This window comes from Cavia porcellus, unplaced genomic scaffold, assembly GCF_034190915.1.
Source record: "Cavia porcellus strain 051 isolate PalLab524CR breed Dunkin Hartley unplaced genomic scaffold, mCavPor4.1 scaffold_10, whole genome shotgun sequence".
Lineage (NCBI taxonomy): Eukaryota > Metazoa > Chordata > Mammalia > Rodentia > Caviidae > Cavia > Cavia porcellus.
Window position 1 is genome coordinate 20,431,696 of NW_026947493.1, and position 20,024 is coordinate 20,451,719.

Sequence of the window (20,024 nt, forward strand, 5' to 3'; positions counted from 1 at the left end):
ATAATCTAGGTTTATACTTCGTGCCAGTAATTTTACCAAAATCTAAATTATACATACCAAAACAATGTCCTGACATAGTTTTCCATAAAAGATGCAGTTACTCATTATTCTATTTGTAGGAGTGGTAGTAGTATGAGAGAGTTCCTGATAGATCTCATTTTTGTGAAGTCTTGAGGCACCATTGGTACCTTCATTATCTCAAACAGACGCAGTGAACATCCTGCAAGGACTAGAAACTTGTAATCACATGACTGTGATACACAGACCTCAGCCAGGCTATTTTATCTTACCTCAGTTTCTTCAGCTGTTAAGTGAGGAAGAACTATATACTTTGCAAAGTTATCATATGATATAAAGAAGATATTGTGTATATAAAGTTCTTATCCCATATCTGACATGTAGTATGTAGGTAGAGATAGCTGGGATTTAAGTCTAGATCCTATATAATCCAGAGCACACAAGCTAATTATAACCAAGAAATCAGATACTACACTTAATACTAACCTGAGAAAGTATATCTAATCAATAAATTTAAGAAAGGAGAAACAGATGTGAATTCCTGATATTACCACTTTGGGGTTACTTAGCTCTACTCAACTTTGGAGAAGTGAATTTATTGGCATTTTAATTAAAGGAACCAGTAAAGAAAAGTACAGTTATTTTACTTTGAGAAAATAGAAAATTCTAATTGTATAGTTGTGTTCATACGAAAAGGACCACAGGTACTTTTGTGAGCCAGTCATATGTTGTTCTCTTACAGATAAATCCAAAGCAGATACCAAAGTTGCTATGGTGGCCAAGAAAAGGGTAAGGTTGTGTTTTACTATTATAAAATAAATAAATTTTAAATTCTATTTGATTAATATTAGCTTTAAAATAAAGAAATTAAAAATAAATTTATTTTTTCCTCTAAACGTTGAGTATAACTTTGCATTTTTAAACTGATGCTACAAAATTAATTTATGATTAGTGTGTTACGGAATTGGACAAAAGAGCAGTAGAACTTATAAGTTAAAAGTAAATAGTTGCTTTTGTTAAATTACATATATAATATATACATATATAATCTCATATATTAAAATGTTTTTTTATATGCTATAGTGCTATAGTGTGTACAATGTCATGGAAATCCTATAGTTCACAGCTTAATATGGACTTGACATTAAACTTAAGTAGAGAACAGTATCAGGCATTTGAACAAATTCTAGATGTAGAATTTTTTAATGAAAACTTATAAAGTCCATAGCATTTCTAAAGAATATTAAATTTTAACATAGTCTAAATACTATATGTGGAGAAATATTTAACTCCACTTACTGTTAGTAAGCCAGATACAAAAGGTAAATTAATACATGGTTTCTCTAATATGGGAAATTGAAAATATAAATAAACAATAAAATAAAGGAATTTTGCCAGTTGAATCTAACAATAACAAAATAGAGATTATATATTTTTCACATTTCTTCCCCTCTCACCAGAAACTCTTTTATAAAAAACCATAGATTTCAGACAGACAAGGAGGAATCGGGTTCTTCATCACAGGTGGTTTGAAAGATACTTCCCAATGGAACATTTTAGGAATTTGTGAAAATACTTTGGGTTATAGTAATTTTTGGGAATACAAATAGTTTAAGTACCTTAGTTAAATAACATTTAGCAACACTAGACATACTGAATTTATGGAATATAACTGTAAAAACTGCCCCATGTTTGGAATGATTTTTGAAAGTTCTTGGGTTCCACAAACTAAAATGCAACACTGTAGTGAGTGATTTAATATAAAATATAGTATGTTAGGACAAAAGCCAACTAATTCTTAGAAGGCTTATTATGGAGAAGGGAGCCAATATGGACTAGATATACTGTTCTTTGTATTATTAAGTAATTTACTCAATCTCTCCTCAACATATTGTAACATTTTCAACTATATGTTTATTGGTAAAATGTAAAAGTATAGTTATTGAAAAACCATAGAAGTATTTACAAATATGAGGTGCCTTTTAATAGTCTAAAAGCCTAATATCACTAAATTGCCAGGTACAAATGAAATGCACTGATCTCCTTGAATTTGAAAAAAATAAATGTTTGGGAATATTTTATAGCATTGTAAGGCTTTATATTTGTAACTTTTCTAACTGCTTTTAGCACAATGAGAAAGTTCAATGCTACAAAAATTACATACTAATATTATTTTGAGATGGTTTGTGGTTTTTCAGTCTTACTCTGATATTATCCCCAAAGGCCTACCTTAATATTCTTTATTTTACATTTCTTTCTAATTTAGCATCATAATATGCTTCCTTATCTACTTATAGTTACATTTTTTTCAGCTTCCAGTGATAATATGTGCCATGATACGTTGCAGGATTCAAGAAAGGAATGTATTTTCTATGATATTTTGTTACTAGGTCCTCCCATGCCATAGCGCCAGAAATTATTTTCCCCATAGCGAAATAGATTGCCAACCTCCTTTGGGAAAATATCATTGTTCAATGTATGATTTATTTTGGAAAACTGTCTCTAATAATATTATCTCATGCTAAGGATGACTAGCATTTCTTTTATTGTTTTTGTCTTTGAACGAAGCTATTCCAAAGCATATTTTTATATATGTATTTTAGTATATATTTTACTATAAATGTGTTTTCTCTTTTTTATGTTATAGCTGTATTTTTTAAATTTATTCTTGTAGTTGGATGCATTTATTAAGGTGCACATCATAATGATATAATAAAGAGATTCTAGATTACACTGACTCACACAAAATACAAGTTTATCTCTTCACATCACATATTTCACTCAGAACATACATGTTTAGTACACCCACACTGTACATGTCCTATCTTCTTATTGCTTAGCATGTCGGATAACTCAGACAGACTCTTGAGGTATTGCAGTGCCTATATTCAAGTAGTCTTTATTTTACTTAATAATGGCCTTACAGTATAAAAGCAGTGGCAATTTATATATGCCAAAGACAGTCTGTAAAGTGTTTCAAACGAAAAGATAAAGGTTCTCAATGTAATAAAATGAGCAAGAAAGTCTTAAGCTGGAGTTCTCAGACCTATCATAACAATGACTCTTCTATCTGTGAAATTGCAATGAGAAGAAAAGAAAATCACAGCAGTCTTGCCCTCACACCTCAGACTGTAAAAGTTATGAACACAGTGTATGATTAGTACTTAAGATGAAAAAGATATTCAGTTGCAAGTTTTGATAATGTATGAGCTTCAAGCACCCTTGCTAGTCTTAGAGCGTATCTCTCTGAGGTAGGGGTGGAAATGGTATATGTAAGTGTATGTGTACTCTATGAACATAAGTGAATGAAATAAACTCCATTTTTTCACTCCGTAATAGACCATGGATAACCTTATACTTCAGTGACCTACAAGCTCTTTTTCTTTAATCTAATAGCTCTTACGTGGCTACATTTTGATTTATGAAAGTGCATTAATTTTTGGAGTAATTTCCTGGACACTTGTACTTATTCTGAATTTACAGAATTGCAAATAAAAATACAACAACATCACAACCAAATTTCCTTAAATTCTGTGCAAAATTTTACAGAAAAATTATTATAAGTAGGGTTCTTAATTCAGTGACAGAATAGATGTTAAATTTTGCCAAATCGCTAAATGCTTACACCATACAGACAAACAAAACCATTGTTTTATCAATTCCAGTCTTATCATTGTATGAGGGAATTATGTAGACTATCTTGGATTTCCAATTCTATCTAAATAGTCCTTCATGTTTTTTTTTAAATTAAGTTTATTGATACATTTTAGATATGCATAATGTTCATATTCATCGTAGGGATTTTGTACTGAATGTGGTACGTTTCGATTCCTCTTTTTTCCCAATGCTCCTCTCCTCCCTTCGATACATCCTCCTCTCCCTATTTACAAAGTTTTGTTTTCATTTTAACTGTTTGTTTTCATTTTTTCTTCTTTCCTTTCCCTTCTACCTAACCTAACTTCTCTTTTCTTTTGAACAATTTCTTGCTGTTTCACAATATCTATAGTATATTTTGGTCCTTATTTACTCTTTCAGTTTCTCGCACCAGGGAGACAATGTGTTTACACATGTGAGTTTGATTTATTTTTATTATAAAATACATACAGCTGAAAAAAACTTAAGAAATACAGAGTATGAATGCTAGAAAGTTCAAGTCATTTCTTTTTGCCCCATATCCAACATTTCACTATTTGAAAATCTGGAGTTAGGCATCCTTCTGAATATAACCTTGCACACTCATGCAGAGTATTTTCTAGAAGAGAAATGATAAGTAAGTTGTATGAACATTTAAAATTTGATGACATATAAGAAAAAATTTAGCCTGGAGTCTTACAGCTCTGCCTGATAAGCAATAGGGCATGAGTTTGATTCCTGGTACAAAAAAAAAATTGAGTAAAATAAAAATTAACAATGACTAAACATAGAAACTAAATATAACGTAAGATCCTAGTGTGTATCCTGAAGCATATTCTTAAAAAGACAGTGAAATTTGTAAGATCTTTAATTAATAGAATTGCACCATGTTAATTTCTGGTACTAATAATTGTTCTATAGTTATATAAAATGTTAACATTAGAGGAATGTGAATACAGTCCAAATGAAAATTGTTTTTACTATTCATGTAATTTTTTGTAAATCTAAAATTATTTTAAAGGTTAAAACTTTTATTCATATATTGCCAAATTGATCTTCAGAGCAGTTGATAGCCTACAAACAGAAACTTCTTTCCTATCCACTTGCCTACATTACATGTCGCTAGTCTATACAAAGTTACTGCTATTTTAAAAGCAGAATATATTGCTGTGACTTAGTTTTACTATTAAGTAAGTCAGGCATTTTCATATATTTATTAGACATATTTCTTCTGGAAACTGCCTAGCCATAACCTTACCTATTTCTCATAGTTTATTATTTTTTCTTTTTGATTCATAGATATAGGCAATCACATTAATTACTAATATAATACTGATCTCTTGCAAGCATTTTTCAAATTTTCTTGTAATTTTTATAGTTATTTAGCTGTATTTTATATAATAAAATTCTTATTTTTTATCAGTAAAATTCTTTTCCTCAGGCTTTTGGCTTATATGACTTGCTTTAAAAGTCTGTTCTTTATGAATACAAAATGCACTTCATACTTCACTTCGTCTTTCTCCCCATGCTACTGGTAACGATGATGAAAGTCTTCATTTATATAGCTTCTTTGACTTCACCATTTTTTGGATCATTCTATTGGGAAAATTCTCAGTAGGATTACTGTGAAAGAGATAAGAGCATGTTATTGAGTCTTTATGCTCTAGTTGGATGTGGTGATTCCTTCCTGATTCTAGCACTCAGGATACTGAGGCAGCGGATCTAGGGTTTGAGGGCTCCATAGCAAGTTAAAGACCAGCCTGAACTATGTAGCAAGATGTGTTTTAAAAAATAAAAAAATTAAAGTTATTACTCTTTAATCAACAAATGTCACAATTATCATCAACAGGTATTATAATAAAGGTGTTATTGCCAGTTTATGTCATATTTTCTTATTTTAATTTGCATCAATCTAATGTGAGGTAAATTATCTTTGAGTTCTTAATATTTTCTTTCAAATTTATGTGAACTTTTTATATATGTGCTGGTAATAAAGATACTATTTGTCACTTGTTGGTTGTGCTTTCCTCAGTGTACTGCCAACTTTTCTTTGTTTCCCTAGAAATATGGGAGTTAAATATTTATATGTGGCTATGTCTGTATTGTTGGGCTTTTAGTTTATCTTTTATTATTATAAGCTTTACAAAGAACCATGCAATAGAAGAGGTAAGAAAGAGTATGTCTAGAGATATACTGAGTTATGAATTCCATCTCATAGATTACTAGCATTTGAGCTAAATGAGCTGCTTAATCCTCTAAGGTCTCAATTTTCTCCTAGTGCATGAAGAGAAAAATACTACAAATAGTTTCCCTACAATGTATGAAGGCCACACAGCACAATGCTTAGAACACAGGAAACATTTCATAGACATTAGCCATTATTATGGGAGTGTGGATTTAGTTTTTAATATTTTTAATTTTGTGAATAAGTAAAATATAGTTTCACAACAAAATAATAAAGTTGAAACCATTGTGGAAATCAGTGTGGATATTTCTCAAGAAACCAAGATTAAAGGCCATTTGAACCAGCTGGGTATCTTCCCAGGAAAATTAAAAACATCATACCACAGCGATAGTAAACCCATGTTTATAGCAACACAATTTGTAATAGCTGCATTTTGGAAGCAACCTAGATGCCTATCCACCGAGGAATTGATAAAAAAGTGGAGTTTTTTAATATAATGGAGTACTACTCAGCTATAAAGAAGGATAAATTTGAGACTTTTATAGAAAATTTGATACAACTCAAAGCCATACTTACAAGTGAAATTAATCACATCAATATGTGTAAATATCATATTGTCTCACTAGTGTTGGAAACTGAACAAATAAATAGGATCTGAAATCTATAATAGATATTGCAAATTGGAGAGAAACAATTCAAAAGAAAGGACAAACTATGGTGGGGTAAAGGAGAAAGGAAGGGAAAGGAAAAGGAAAAAATACATGCATACACAAGATAGATAAGTTAATGATACACCTAGCTTCTTTTAGTTCTTTAAAAAGAATGTTCTGTGCTAATAATGTTAGGACAAGGAGTGATGCCTATATCTCATACTCTAAACAACTACAAAGATAATATTCAATGTATCAACTATTGCAATGATCTGACTAACCTGTTTGGAAACTCGGTTTCTGTTATCTATGTTTCTTTATTTTTTTTTTCCTGTGTTTTCTAGTGTTAGAAACTGAACAAGTAAATAGGAACCAAAATGTACAATAGATACTGTGAATTGGGAAGAAACTACTCAAAAGAAAAGACAAACTGTGATGGGAAAGGGGAAAAGGGAAAGGAAGAAAGAAAAAAAGAAAAACGATGTTATGTATACACAAGACAGTTAAGATAAGTTATACAGCTAGCTTCCTTAGATCCTTGGAAAGACACTTTTGTGCTGATATTGTTTCAACAGGGTATCTTACCTGTATCTTGTACTCTGAATAACTACACTGAAGACAATACACAATGGATCAACTATCTTAACTGTCCTACTGATCTGGTTTGAAACTCGGTTTCATTGTCATGTTTATTTTTTCTTTAAAATAAAAAGAATAATGAGATTAACAATATTTAATACACTGTGTACACTATATATGTGTAGGAAATAGAATCAAAAAATTGTACAGAAATTTCTAACCAGTTAAAAGTGCCATTATTGAAAAATAAGTGACCTTTCCATTCTTTACCTTAATTTATTTATAATTTATACTACGTATTCTTTAAAATATTTGAGGTATGTTTTCTCAAATATCTATTTCTGTATCTTTCTTTTCTATATTCATTAAGCAAGTTTCAAATAAATTTATTATGTCTGTTTTTTAGTGTATGAATTAGTGATCATTACTCCCAAGTTTTCAAAAATTATTTTTATAACTATTTCCTGTTGACTGTTTCAGATGAACCTTAGAATTAGTCAAATGTCAAGAAAATTTGTTGAGATGTTTATTTGTATATTAGAAAATCTACATACTAATTTAAGAAAGAAGTCCAGGTTTATAATACTACGAGCACTCATATTAAAACATAACTTGTCACTCTATTCATTCTTATTAACTTCTCAATGAAAAGTTTTACATATTTTTATTTAACACTATACCAGGTATTATTATTAATTGGAAAATGATATCCTTTTTCTTTTCTTTTTTTGGGGGGGGTCTTACATATAGGAGTTTTCTTGACGTTAATGCCAAGAAAGTTTATTTATGCCGTTTGAAAGATAAAAATGAATGGTAACTCTCTTGATTTATACATCTATGTATGAAGAATTTAGGAAATTAAATTTTCTGATGAAAAATATTTCTCCAAAATTATTGAAAATATTTTGCAAACAAGCACAACATTTTCTTTACCCAAGGTTAGCAGTATAAGTTGCTTATATTTTATGACCAGATGGTTGGATGTTAACCCGCTAAGCTCCCTATTAATGTGGAATTCATATACTTCAATTCACTTAATTTATTTAGGTTTATATGCATTTGTCCTCAGAGGTAAATACTATTACTGACCAGTACTTCTGACTTCTAGCCCTTCATAGAAAGAAATCAAGGAAAAAAAACCAGTAAGCAGGAAGTGTCTTTGGAAAAGTCACGGTCAGGTTTCAAACCTCGCCATTTCTCACTGTTCTTTCTACTGTGTGGGCATTGTTTACTTTTCCATGGGCCAGAGTTTCGGAAACTTGAATTTTGTGTTCCATTATCATTTTGTTAGTTTCTGTATTGTTGCTATAGTTTTCTTTCATAGTCAAAAACAACAGTTGAACCAATTGAGTTGAAAGATTTGGCTTGCGTCAGTGATTCATGAATCAGTTAGCATCCTATCTGAGCATGGCAGAATGATCAGACCAGCTCCCCCAGCAAGAGCAAAGGGACACCATAGTGCAAAGAACAGATAGGTTGATATCAGATTACTTAAGGTTACTTTCTTTGAATGAGTTAAAGCAGAAAGTCTCTGTTATGTGGCTGAAGTTAACTGTGCCTCTAATGAATCTTCTGTTTCAGAAAACTGGCCTGTCCCAAGATTTATATGATCAGGTAGCACCTAGCACAAGTGACTCCATTCTACTCTGGTCTGGTTTGTTGGGATAGACTTTAGGAGCTCAGACCACAACAGTGACCTCTCATAAATTTATGTAAAATACTTGGTTTACTCTTTTCTTAATTTAATTTTTTATTAAGTTAAAATTTAAGCAGTGAAATGCATGATATGACATGTACGGTTTCAGGAATTTTTCTTTCATGCATGTACCTACTATCTTCAATCAAAATAGAGATTACTTTCCTCACTTCATATACTTTCCAGATGCACATTTTAAAATGTAAGCGCATTCTCTTAATACATCTTCAAATCTATATAAAAGCAAATATACATACTGATGTAGAAACGTATCTGTTTGACACTTTAAATCATCAGTGGAACACTTAACAAGTAAAGTTCTTTTCACTGTCATTTCAGTTGTCATATTCTTAAAAAAATCTTCAGAGACAGAGTTTTAAAAAGCCTGCCAGAGAAATGATTTTAATAAGATATTCTTTAGTAATTTAACAACTAACATGATTATGGTGCATATTTTACCTCTTCTAATTTGAGTTACAGGCTATAGATATTCTGTAGAAAAACAATAGTAAAATATTAAAGTTTGGCAAAGTAGATTGATTTCTAATTTTGAAGCTTTCTGTGTCATTCATGAGGGCAAACAAAAAACATTTATTGCTTTGTAGTTCTTGTTTTCTAGTTTGAATCATTCTATTTCACCTTAATTTTTAAAAATGTTCTTTGGTACTTACATATTTGCTTAGCATCAGTTTTTGTTTTGTTTTGTTTTTGTTGTTGCTATTATTTTTGCTTTTTAAAAAATCTTTAGTTCATAGGTTTGCCTTCAGCCAAATTGTGCCCTTATGTTCTCCTAGGATGGCCAGTGGGAGTGAGAGACCAGGGGAGAGTCTGTTGAGCATAGGGGAAGTGAGCAACAGAGGTGGCCTCACATGGCTGAAAAGCCCCATATTTTTGGTCCCCTGGAGGTAAAACAACAGTTTTGTATCCTAAGGGATTCTGTATTTTCCAAATTCACAGGGCAGATAATGGGAGAGATGGCCAGAAGAGTAGTTTCTCTATCCACAGGGCTGCTGGGATGCCAATTCTTGCCCTGATCACGGTTCTGAGGGTTGCTGTCAAAAGTGGAAGAAGGGAGGATGTATTGGCAATGCAGTGGTTTAGCTGAGAAAATCTAAGGTTGAGTTATGCAGATCTGACAAACAAAAATTGATGTTTAACTACCACTAATTTTCTTTTTAAAGATATTTTCATGCTATAACTAAAACACAAAATTTTTTGAATGGCACAATTTATGCTAATAGTAATTTTGCTATAATTTCTGTTTCTTTATATACACATTTAAAGATTCACTCCAGAATTAATTCACTTGGAATTTGAGTTTGTTGGTAAAGTCAGTCCTCCATATCCAGGGATTGTGTGTCTATGCTTTAATCAATCACAGATAGAAATTTTTTTTAAAAAAAATTCTATTCTGAGCATATAAATATTTTGCTTGTATAAAAATATAACAAGCATTTCCATAGTATTTGCACCTTATACAGTATTATAAGTAATCTAGAGATAATTTAACATATATAGGAGGATTTGCATAGTTTTTATACCAATCACTTCACCTTTCTGTATGAGGGACTCTGGGTTTTGGCCTCCTGTGGAAGAATGTGGAAACAATACCTTTAGGTATTAGAGGATAACTATAGCTAAGAATCTACCGCCAGGATCCAGAACTTCAATTCTTTTAAACTATAATTCCCTCTGTTTTCTATTCTGTAGAGTTAGAAAACAATAAGAGTATTGCACAAAATACAATTGATTTTTTGTTAAAAAACAATAATATCTTTAACATCAGTCACTGTTATTAAAGTGTTTTCTTTAGTATTCATTTGCAGTTTTCTTCAATTTATTCCATTCATTATACTCATTACAAATATAATCTGTCTTCTGTGATCTCCACACACATGGTTAGTATCTCAAACATCAAGCAACAAATAAAATCTGTTATTTTTCTGAAATTTTAAATATTTTTCATTCACCTATCACCTTCCTTACTCCCTTCCATTATGACCAAAAATAATATTACTATCAACAGTGGTTACTAATATGACATAGAATAGAAATTTGAGTAATGAAATTGTATTTTATGGATTAAAACTATTACATAAGTAATAAATGATTTTCTATGCTTAATAGCAGCAACTGCTGTTCAATGTCAGTGAAAATTAATACAATTTCATTATGTGAGAATTCATGTCAATGACAATGTCAGTGAAAATTAATACAATTTCATTACGTGAGAATTCATGTCAGTGACGTCAGACTTAGAAACATGGCCTTCTGTCCACAGATCTCTCAACTTTTCATATATGTTAAAACATGGACTTTGATCTTTTGTTAAAAAATCTGATTCGTTGCCTTTTCAGTTCTTTAAAATCATGATTGTAAGGAGCTATTTAACTTCCTGTGTATTATTTAATATATCCACTTCCCTCTTAAAATTGTTTAGTGTATCATGTGATACTAGGTACACCTGTTTTAAAATCTGTACACCATGACACACAGGAGTGCAATCACCCAAATCAAATGGCACTATATCCACCATGTCCCTCAGTGAAACTGTGTGCAAGAATGTCCTCCATCACTCTGGAATCCTCACAGTGTTATGGAAAACAGGAATCCAGACTTTTTCAGACAAGGCAGAGAAAGAATTTTATTTGGCTGGCCTGGCTCAGAGAAGCTCAAGCTTTGTAATGTCTGAGCTCCAAAGATAGTGTCACAAGGCTCTTTATCAAATTTGTGGCAGGGCGCAGGGGACGAGCTCAGAAGCAGTTATTTAAAAAGAACAGGTTTATAACTCCAGCCTCTGCCTGCCTCACTCAGGTAGGGAATCTAAAATGAGTGGTTGAGGGCAGGCTCTGCCAATTAGGGTGTGGTGTAGATGAGGGATGGAGGGGCAGGAGAAGCTGTCAGGAACTGTGAGAACTGTGAAACTCCCCTTTTAAGTATCAAGCTGACACTGGGCTGGAGGAGGGGGCTAAGATTGCGCTCTCAGGGTAGGGGTGTGGGGGGAGAAATTATTGCTGTCTGTGGAGTCAGAGAATCGCTCTTTAAAATAGACCAATTTTTTCTTCAGCAGTTGTTTAAAACATTAGACCTAGCCAGACACATTGGTGCATACCTATAATCCCAGCATTCAGGGAGGCTGCACAGGAAGGTCACAGAAATTAAGCCAGGTGTGGTGGTGCATGCCTTTAATCCCAGTGCTTGGGAGGCTGAGGCAGGAGGAGCACTTATCTCAAAATAATATATAAACAAATGGCTCGAAGTGTTGCTAAATTCAAATCTCTCAGCACCACAAAAAGTTTTGATCCAAACAAAAATTTTAAAAGAATAATTAAAAAAAAATTGTACTAGTATAGGGAGTCTATCTATTCTTGTATAGCCAATAGATATTCTTATGTATTATACTGAAAATAAATGCTTAGAATATTTTACTGATCCAGTTGAAGAATGAGACCAATTATTCTTGCTGGTGAAATTGATGGAGGGAAAAATTATAAAGCAGATAGTGAAATTTTCTACTTTTATTTTTTTCTGGAAAAAACTGTAATTTTTTATAATCATTGGGTATTTTCTGTGCATTAGGTTTTAAGAAGTTAATTGAAACGTAGATTTTAGAAAGTGTCTATTTTAGTTTTTGTTTTTGTTTTTGTTTTTGTTTTTGTTTTTGGTGCTGAGACAAATACCTGACACCCAAAGTTAAAGGAGGAAAGGATTATTTAGTTTACAACTTATAGAGATTTAATCTGTAATCAGCTGGCCCTAAGGCATGACGGTGTGTGGCAGAGGGGAAACACTTCATGATGGCAGAGGACAGCAAAGGCAACAAGAGCAAAAGGGAGAGAGAGGGAGAATAAGCCTCCTTCCCTTCCTTATATTATTTGCAGGCTACCCACCCTAGGGCTAGGACAGCACTCACACCCATAATCCCGGCACTGGACCCTAAAGCATCCATCACAAACTCTAGAAGCCCACCTCATGATTGCATGAGGCTTTGAGGGGTACATCTAGACAAAAACCTTAACAGTCTCCCTAGAAACAATTTCTCCCTACATTTCTCTTGCTGAAATATCCAGTGCTTTAAAAAAAAATTTTATGCAAATGACTAGTTCTTAAACTGATTTGGATTTTTAGTGAATCACCAGTCGGAGAGCTGATAGTCCAATTAATTTAATTTAATTTAATTTTATATCTTATTTATGTATTCATTTTTGATACCAGGAACCAAACTCTGGACTTTGTGCTTACCAGGCTGGCACTTATGCTGATGAGCTATATCGCCGGCCAATTTATTATCTCTGTTCAATAAGTTACATTTTTGACTTGTGGATCCCTGGGGAGAAACAGGAAATAAACCCCTTCCTGTGAGCCAGTGGTAGCCATGCAGGCCAGGAGGAGAAACACGTTTGGAGACAAGAAGAGCTGAGTACCAGTCTACCATAACTATCCAGCTATTCTAGAGAAACACAGGCTGAGACGACAGCTACTGAAGTAAAACAAAAACAAAAACTTAATGCTGGTAATGTTTAGTGTTTGACTGACTTTGACCTAAAGCCAGTAGTCAGAGCATCTATTTAGAGGATAGCAATATAAAACATAGCAACAATGGATTACCTGCTGAAGGTGGTAGCCATTGTTAATTCCCTATTATTTTGTTTTAAAGCCCTGTATCATTTTCATTGTTTGGTCTGGTTTTATTGTATCTGATGGCATTTCATTTAAAGATAATGAAATATATCATGGTATTATTGTTGATTTCCTATTATTTTGTTTTGAAGTCTTATATCACTTTCACTGTTTTGTTTTGATTGTCTTTATTCTATTTTGTTTGGTTTTATTCTCTTTAAAATAAAATTTTTAAAAAATTATATTTTCCAGATACTCAGATTAAGTAATAATCATCATTTAAAATGCTTCATAAAACCAGTTTCCATCCTTTTCCAAAGTTTTCCCAGCAGATTATCTAAGAGAAATGAGGATATTGTATTTTAAAAACTTTTATTTGGTAACGTTTTATAACAAGGAATCTGTGCATATATTCAAAGCATACAAATTCACCTTTAGAAAATCGGTTGCAGTAGGTAGCTGTTTAGGAATTATAGACTGACAGTTTCTTTTAAAAGATTATAAAATATATCTATGTCTTTTTATGAGTATAAAACACTAGTTCTCTTTTATACCTTCTGATTAAGCACAGCTAATAAACTTGTTCCTTTTAATTAAAAAAAGACTTTCATTTAGATGAATAGTGACTTAAGGAAAAGAACCATGACATATCAGAGTATATAAACCTGATGTAAACACAGTTTTTAAGAATTTTTTGATGTTTGCAACTAAAGGCAGACTACCATTTGTTGTTCTAGTCAGAAGTCTAAATTATCATTAAATACTTCTCCTTTACAGTAAATAATACATGCTCTCTTTGTTTCTTCTATTCAGCAAGAAACAATTTATTTTTGATTTCTTTAAAATCAGTGGTATTTATTTTTTTAAAGAGGAAAACAAAACAAAAAAAAAAGAAAAATAAGAAACAAAAGAGACAGTAAAGAACAATAACAAAAACTCAAAACAATAAAAATATAGACTTCCAAAGCAAGGTAGTAGGAACTTAACAAAGATTGTTATTTTGCATAGTTGTCTTCACGAGTTACTCAGATTATCAGATATAGAAAAACATGCAAAACTGATCTAATACTATTATTGTTAACTGTTTTGCTCCAAGAAATAATAGAATTAGTAGTGCAATCATCTTAGCTATCTTAAGTGTGTGTGTGTATGTGTGTGTGTGTGTGTATATATATATATATATATATATATATATATATGTTAATATCTTCTTCCTCTTTTCTTTTTTTCTCCTTTTCTCTGAGTTATTTTTCCCCTTTGAGCAGTTTCTTACCCTTTCCTAATATTGGATCTTATTTACTCTTTCAGTTTCCTACACTAGGGAGACAATACAGTATTTACACATGTGAGTTTAGTTTATTTCATTTATGAGTATGGCATCAAGTTGTATCCATTTAACTATAAAAGCCTCAGTGTAACCCTTCTTTATAGCTGAGCAGTACTCCGTTAAATAAAAATTCCACATCCTTTTTATCCATTCCTCAGTGGATGGATATTTGGGTTGTTTCTAAGAATTTATTACAAATTGTGCTGCTATAAATGTGGGTGCACATAATCACTGTGGTATGGTGTTTTCAGTTCTTCTAGGATTAAGCCCAGAAGCAAACTCAAATGCAATGGCCATTTATGCTGAATATATTGAAGTATTACTTTATACCAGATTCTTGCTGAATATTGAAGTAGCCATGTGACTTAGCAAGTGATATAGCCAACAACTGCCAGAGTTAGCATTCAAGCCAGAATCCTATCCTTCTAAATTCCTTGCTCTTCTCTACAGCATCACACTGTATCAAAGGCTTAGAGAAGGCGGACACCAAGCATTTTGACAAAGATTGACTGGTTCATTTTGGCTGCTGTGTTGTAGTTAAAGTAGAAAATGAATTTATTATCTCCAACACAAATCACAAATCACTCTTTATTGATGGGATTTCTTTCTACCAAACACCTACACAGAAGTTTTTACTTTTTGTATTTTCTTTCCTTGTATAGTAACGCCTGTACTTTGTACTCTAGTAAGCAGGTAATTTGGACCTTAAACTTAACAATAACAAATAGTTGTTTTACAGGGTCTTGGAGCTGTCAGTCGATGGTTTAGGTAACAGAATTTCTATGCCTTTTTACTGGATACCACTCACCTACTCACACACACATACAAAGAATCCTGCAGAATATACTTCAGTATTATCTTGAGATTAAACATCACAAAAAGATCATTTAGTAGCATGTTTCCCCAGTGTTTGTTTCACATAGTCTTCCCTTAAATATTCCCTTAAATATATCCCTGAGGTATTTAAGCTGCTTAGCAATGACATGATACTTATTAAATCCAACCATTACGTATAGTCAGTGCGTTTAAGTGTACAATGTGAGTGGCACTTCTAGCAGCAAAACATTCAATATATTTTTTTAAAAGTTGATTCTATCTGTATGTTTGATTCAAAATCAGTGAAATCAAAATTAGTAAAACAGACTGAACTAAACAAAGTGAACATAGTAACTGCTTACATTGTCGGATTAAAGTGAGGAAAAGATAAGAAATAAAATAAATTAACCATCATTTTAAAGAGGGAATTGCTTTGAAGTTAGGCTTAGTAGTTCAGGATAAAATTCATGCTGTTATTAAATGTCAAAATCCAACTGATATTGCTGAAAAAAAAAAACACTGATACTATTTACCCCTTCTAATTATGATCATGTTTACCCTTTTCCTCAATATTTATCCTGTAATTTATTCTACGGATGCTTTATGTGTGTCTATAGTTTGTAAGGCATAGCATTTAGGTCAAGAGTCTGTCCAGTATGACAATAAGTCTGGTATGTATGTCATTAAAATATAAGAAAATAACAGATCTAGATAACATAGATCATAACTATGTCACAGCATGGTGGAATAGTGTGAATTCTCTTATATCAATCAGAGGGGCACAAATTTGAGTCAGTTATATTTTGAGATTTTTATTTCAGCTGGGGATTTAGCTCAGCGGCATAAGTGTCTGCCTTGCAAGGAGGCCGTCGTGAGTTCGATCCCTGGTACCGATAAAAATGAAAAAGACAAAAAGAAAAAAAGAGAGATTTTTATTTCATATGCTATTACAGTTGGCTCATTGAACCTGCTCCGTGAATGTTATTATATTAGTATTTTTGAAACTTTTTTGTGACCTAGTGAGTGGTCAAATTTGTAAATGTTTCAGACTTGAAAACAATATATGTTCGAAGAAACTTTGCAGCTGCCTGCTGCACTGGACCAGCTCAGCGAGTCTTGAGCCTGCCTGCAACAACTGCCCAGCTCCCTGCCATTCTTGGCGGACTCTGGGGTTCCTGGCTGCTGGCGCCCTCAGTTCTAGATGCTGAGCGGCCTGTGGTGAATGTCCCCGCACCATCTCCCAAACCCAGTGAGTTTGGGATTCTCAGTGGGGCCTGGCCAAGGAACTCTGGGGCATCCTCCTGCACTGGACCACCTCAGTGGGCCTTGAGCCTACCTGCAACAATTGCCCTGCTCCCTACTGTGCTTGGCAGACTCTGGGGTCGCAGGCCTGCTGGTGCCCTCAGTTCTGGAGGCAGAGCAGTCTGCAGTGAGTGTTGTTGCACCAGGGAGTTTGGGATCATTGCTCCCATCAGCCAAGGAACTTACCAGCTTCCTGCCACACTCAAACTGCATCCTAGGGATTGGGCCTGCCTGCTCCACCTGCAGTGATCCTCTCTCAATATGGGGAACTGGGCAGCCAGAGTCCCAGGAGCTGAGGGCATAGAATAGGATTTCCAACAGGCCCTGGGAAAGCCTTGGAATAACACTTGAAAGACGAAAATATTGGAAAATGACAGGATGAAAGACCAAAATACAACCTTAAACTTCCAGCCCATCCCAAGAACCCCTAGGAGCTATGCACAGAGAAGAAAATATTTGCCATACACCTGAAATACCTGACAGAATAGCAACTGAAATAAAGAAGCAACTCTGGGAAGCTTTAAAGAAATTCAAACTAGAAATAATCTCCCAAGTAAAAAAAGAAATGATAAAAGAAATGCAGAACATATCTAAAGAAGACATAGTTAAAAAATTGGAGGAACTAAACAAAAAGGTAGAATCTCTGGATGAACAATATAAGAAACAAACAGTAAACAAATGTAAAGATATACAGGAAATCAAAAATTCCATTGAAAGTTGTAAAACTACCTCAAAGTGATAGAATTTCAGATCTCGAAGACAAGATTGCAGCTAGTGAACAGGAAAGAAAAAATATTTTAAAAAAAACAAGAAATCAAGAAATAACAGTTCAACAGCTGCAAGATGATGCAAAGAAAAACAAGATTGATAGGGATAAATGAAAAAGAAGGGGACAACATAAAGGATGTCAGGAGGATATTTAGAGAAGTAACAGTTGAAAATTTCCCAAACATGAGAATCAGTGACATCAGGATCAGTGAAGCCTATAGAACTCCAAATAGTCATAACCAAAATAAAACTACACCGAGACATATAATAATCACCATGCCAGAAATCCAACATAAGAATAGAATATTAAAATCTGAAAGAGAGAAAAGAGAGATCACCCATAGAGGAAAACCTATCAGAATCACAGCAGACTTCTCACACAAACAATGAAGTCAAGAAGAGCATGGAGTGAAATATTCCAGATCCTAAAGCAAAATGATTTTCAGCCTAGACTGATGTACCCTGAAAAACTGTCCTTCAAAATTGATGGAGAAATAAGATACTTCCATGACAAAGAACAGCTGAAGAACTTCATGAACACCAAGCAAACCCTGCAAAGAATACTGAAAGACAGATAGATACACTTAGGAAAAAAATCACTAAGCAAAGCAGACAAACAGAATGGAAAGATAAAGATGCAACAGCAGCAAATTAGCATTTCAACAATAAACCAACATATAACAGTTATAATCATTAATGTAAATGGTTTTCAATGCATCAATTAAAAGAAACCGACTTGCAGAATAGGTTAAGAAACAATATCCAACCATATGCTGTCTACAAGAAACCCATCTAACCCAAAAGGATACTCACAGACTGAAAGTCAAAGGATGGAAAACAATACATCATGCAACAAGAACCCCCCCAAAACGTGGGGGTAGCTGTTCTGTTTGCAGACAATGTGAACTTTGAACCAATAATCATCAGAAGAGATAAAGAAGGTCATTACATACTGGCTAGGGGAAAACTTCAAGAGGAAGAGATAACAATCTTAAATATATATGCACCAAATTCCAGAGCACCCAGTTATATAAAGCAAGTATTAACACAAGTGAAAAACTAAATTCTCAGTAACACAATTATAACAGGAGACCTTAACACACCATTGACACTAAGGGACAGATCAACTAGACAGAAAATCAGTGAAGAAATAACAGAACTGAATCACACCTGTGAACAAATGGACTTCATAGACATATACAGAGTGTTCCATCCAACAACATCAAAATACACATTATTCTCAGTAGTACATGGGACATTCTCTAAAATGGACCATATATTAGCCCACAGAACATACTTAAATAAATGCAAAAGAGTTGAAATAATCCCATGCATGTTATCGGATCATAGCACCATGAAACTAGAAATTAATAATAAAAGAAACTGCAAAAATCCAATAAACACATGGAAACTGAATAACACACTCTTGAGTAATCAGTGGGTCACAGGGGAAATTAAAGAAGAAATTAAACAATACCTACAAGAAATGAAAATACAAATACGATATACCTGAATCTGTGGGATGCAATGAAAGCAGTCCTCAAAGGAAAATTTATTGCACTGAGTTCCGATATAAGAAAAACAGAATGAATACAAATAAATAACCTGAAGCTACACCTCAAACATCTAGAAAAAGAACAGAAGTCAAGCTCAAAGCCACAAGAAGGGAGGAAATTATAAAAATCAGAGCAGAGATTAATGCAATAGAGACTAAGAAAACAGTCCAAAGAATCAGTGTATCAAAGAGTTAGTTATTTGACAGAATAAATAAAATTGATAAGCCCTTAGCCAACCTTATTTTAAAAAGGGAAGAAAAAGCTCAAATTCATGCAATAAGGAATGAAAAAGGTGAAATCACTATAGACTCTGTAGAAATAGAGAAGATCATCAATACCTATTTTGGAAACCTCTACTCTCATAGGTTTGATACCACAGAAGAAATAGGTTCCTAGAAACATATGAAGTACCAAAGAAGATGTAAAACTGCTGAATAGCCCAATTTCTATTAATAAAATTGAAAATGTATTTAAATCCTTACCTACAAAGAAGGCCCAGACGGAGTCACTGCAGAATTCTATAAGAAGTATAAAGAAGACTTAATGCCGAAACTCCTCAAACTCTTCATTGAAATTGAAAAGGAAGCAACCCTTCCTAAGTTATTCATGAAAACTAATATTACTTTAGGGCCAAAACCTGAGAAAGACCCCCCCCCCAAAAAAAAGAACTACAGGCCAATCTCCCTAATGAACACAGATGCAAAAATACTCAATAAAATATTGGCAAACAGGATACAGCAAATCATCAAGAAGATTATACACCATGACCAAGTGGGATTCATCCCAGGAATGCAGGGATGGTTCAACATATATAAATCAATAAATGTAATCAACCATATCAATAAATCCAAAAGTAAGAATCAGGAGCTGGGGA

The 20,024-nt window shown here is 33.1% G+C and overlaps 1 protein-coding gene across 1 annotated transcript in view; it reads left to right on the top strand.

Moving 5' to 3' along the window:
* Zcwpw2 (zinc finger CW-type and PWWP domain containing 2) overlaps positions 1-20,024 on the top strand; it is a 180,626-nt gene that overhangs the window by 130,659 nt on the left and 29,943 nt on the right. The window contains exon 5 of the mRNA XM_063257073.1: positions 761-807. Coding sequence (XP_063113143.1) covers positions 761-807 — 47 coding nt within the window. The remainder of the gene's footprint in view (positions 1-760; positions 808-20,024) is intronic.